This window comes from Limulus polyphemus, unplaced genomic scaffold (genome assembly GCF_000517525.1).
Source record: "Limulus polyphemus unplaced genomic scaffold, Limulus_polyphemus-2.1.2 Scaffold5411, whole genome shotgun sequence".
NCBI lineage: Eukaryota > Metazoa > Arthropoda > Merostomata > Xiphosura > Limulidae > Limulus > Limulus polyphemus.
The window spans coordinates 33,794-36,894 of NW_013671021.1; the positions used below are offsets into that span (position 1 = coordinate 33,794).

Consider the following 3,101-nt stretch of genomic DNA (forward strand, 5'->3'; position numbering starts at 1 on the left):
CATGTAAGAACGAAATTTCAGATATATTTATGTCTGCAATAAGGTTATACAAAGAATAGTGCTATGACCAGACAAAAGTTTTAGTATTTTACAGTTTCATGCATTAAAATTATTACCTACCACCTGTCCATCCATTGGGCAGAAATCATTGTTGGGTTAGATATTGGCTCGCGAGCGTTGGGGGTGCTGAGTGTATTTTCTAGGTCAGCAAACTCCTGATGTTTCCTTTGTCCTCTCCTGCGAGTCTCAGCTTCTTCTTCAATGTTATATCCCCCATAGTAAGAGGAACGATGGGGGGAGTAAACGAGAGAAGATGGGGTTACCTCAGCTAAAGCCTTAGTACGAAAAGAATCGAAGTCACCAAATGATCGAGATTTTCTTATGTCATAAGAATCAAGTGCAGAGGTCGTGTCATGGAAGGAGTGGGGACTGCTGCCAGTACTCACATTAAACTCTGCACGCGGAGAACGACTTCTGGCTGACGTTTCGGGTGGGACGTTCAGTCCAGTGTCCAGTCGGTCAGCTGGAAAGCGAGTCCTAGACAAAGACTCGGAGTAGCGTTTCTCTAAGTCCTCCAGGGCACCGGAGTATAATCCTGTCCCGTACTGATAATTTCGGTTGTACATCTGAGTAAGGGGTCGTCGCCAAAATCCTTTGGGTGCCATTGTTAACGCTAACTTGTACTTCAAACTTATTAGCAAGTTATACAAATTCAGACTAGCTCTAAATACAAGCTTCAGTGCCCTGTCGGAAACTAACACTACCAGCCAGCTCTGCAACTAAGCTTTCTGTTCCACTTTCTTCCCTCGATCTACACACCAACGTAACGTCACATTCCTTGAGCAAGACGCGTTTTGTATTTTATTTTTGGATGAAGCTAGCCTTGAGCTCACGGTATTTACAGATCTTGCACCAGCAGCACTTAACGTGAAAACTTGCTTTAATTTTTGGAGAACGGTGAATAAGTTTTGTTCTGGGTTGTTTCTTCAGCTTTTTCTTCGTATGATAAATGCTTATGCTGATGGGGGAGGTGACTTTAATGGCTGCGCACATTTATATTTTTATTATGTCATTCTCAAGTGAAAAAATAAAAATAAAATAAAGAGTCGTTACCAAAAATAACCTAGTAAGGGAAGACATTTCGGAAAATAAAACCGCTGATAAGCGACTCCTTAATTGTAAGCTCATACGTTACTTCACGTTGTCTGGATTTAATATAATGTTCGTTTATGTCCCCGTTCTGTAAACATACATTTTATAAAATGCGTTGTATGCTTGTTAATGTCCTCGTTTTAGAACTATTTAGTTCATCATATGAGTTTTGTGTTTGTTTATGTCCCTGTTCTAGAACTATTTAGTTCATCATATGAGTTTCATGTTTGTTTATGTCCTCGTTCTAGAACTATTTAGTTCATCATATGATTTTTTGTTTGTTTATGTCCCCGTTCTAGAACTATTTAGTTCATTATATGAGTTTTGTGTTTGTTTATGTCCTCGTTATAGAACTATTTAGTTCATTATATGAGTTTTGTGTTTGTTTATGTCCCCGTTCTAGAACTATTTAGTTCATTATATGAGTTTTGTGTTTGTTTATTTCCTCGTTATAGAACTATTTAGTTTATTATATGAAGTAGTGATTGTTATAGGTAATGCATAATTGGGTAAAATATCTCTGCTCAATAAAAAACTTTTATCTCAAATTAGGTAAACAAAACTGAGCATTATTAAGTAGTTTGCCTTAAAATATTTTAATTAAGTGTGTAATAACGAAACACACCAGAATCTTTTGTAAAAATCTGTGTAAATCAGATTATTATCCATACAAAGAAAACGTTTCAGGTAATCATTTTAAAAGGACATTTTATTCGTTACGCTCGACGGATCGTAAGAGACAGACATGTGAAATATAAACCTATTTCTAGTGTCACCAACTAACACTAGGGGCCACTGTTTTTGTGCCATGAGTTGGGCTCAGAGTATATGTGTCCTGCCATGTATTTGTATGAACAAAGCGATCTAAAAATATAACACACAATACAAATGTCTCCTATGGACATAATCCAAGAAACCTGAGTGTTCTGGGATAGACGTATTTATACAACGGAGATCCTTGGCTTTCTTCATAGGACGGTTCACTCCCTTCTACTATCTATACACGTGATTTATACATCTGGACCATATGTTAGTCATGAAGAGCACTAAGCCCAGTGGTGGGATTCAAATATTTTAACAACAGGTTCTTTCACTAGCAGCATGCCATATTGACCCGATAGGGACCAAAGATTATATGTAAAATATATTTATATTATATTATATGTAATATATACAATTTATATTACTTTTAATCTAGTCTATTTCATAAAAAGCGTTTACTGACACTTATTAGTATGTTTATTTAATTTTTTTTATTTTGCTGTGTATTTAAGTAACAATCATGATAGTAAATATAAGTTATAAAAGTTTGTACATCTGCTCCCCTTTATCGATAATATTTACTATGTAGTTTATTGGATTTTTAACCATAGTAGGTCTATTATTTGTTGTTATTATTATTATTACTGATATTACATATCACTGTTAATAGATTTCAACTATGATTTTATGAATACTTTAGTTTTCTAAGGAAAAATAAATATATTATACTTTATTTAGATGTGTTTGAATGTTTCGTTTTCATTGAATATTGTCATTTTGACAAAAAAAATAATAACAAAAATACAAAACTTTTATTGACATTCGTGATCTTTCACTTTAAAAATTTCCAGATAGCAACTTGATTGTCATCATAGTCTTTAGCTTTTTTTTGTTATCATCAGCACTATGATTTTTCCTAAGCCATGTTTTTACTGAATCTATCTCCCATTAGATTCATGCTCATTGGAGATGCAGAAAGAGGCTTTTCAAGAATGAATATAATATATTCAGATAAAAGAAACCTTCTGACAGTTGGGAATGTATCAAACTTGATGACAATTAATGCAGAACTTAGGTATAATAATAATAGATTAACGTAATTATTTAGATAAGAATCTGTAGAAAAATCGTTCACCCGCTGGCTAATAATTCAGCACAGATTTGCACTCACACGTAGGCCTAGGACG

The 3,101-nt window shown here is 34.3% G+C and overlaps 1 protein-coding gene across 1 annotated transcript; it reads right to left on the reverse strand.

Annotated features, from left to right (window-relative positions):
* Positions 1–116: 116 nt before the first annotated feature.
* Positions 117–819, reverse strand: LOC106472536. The gene has a single exon (XM_013933191.2). It carries the CDS (start codon positions 663–665, stop codon positions 117–119), a length of 549 nt encoding a protein of 182 aa, XP_013788645.1. The 5' UTR covers positions 666–819.
* Between the last annotated feature and the right edge of the window lie 2,282 nt (positions 820–3,101).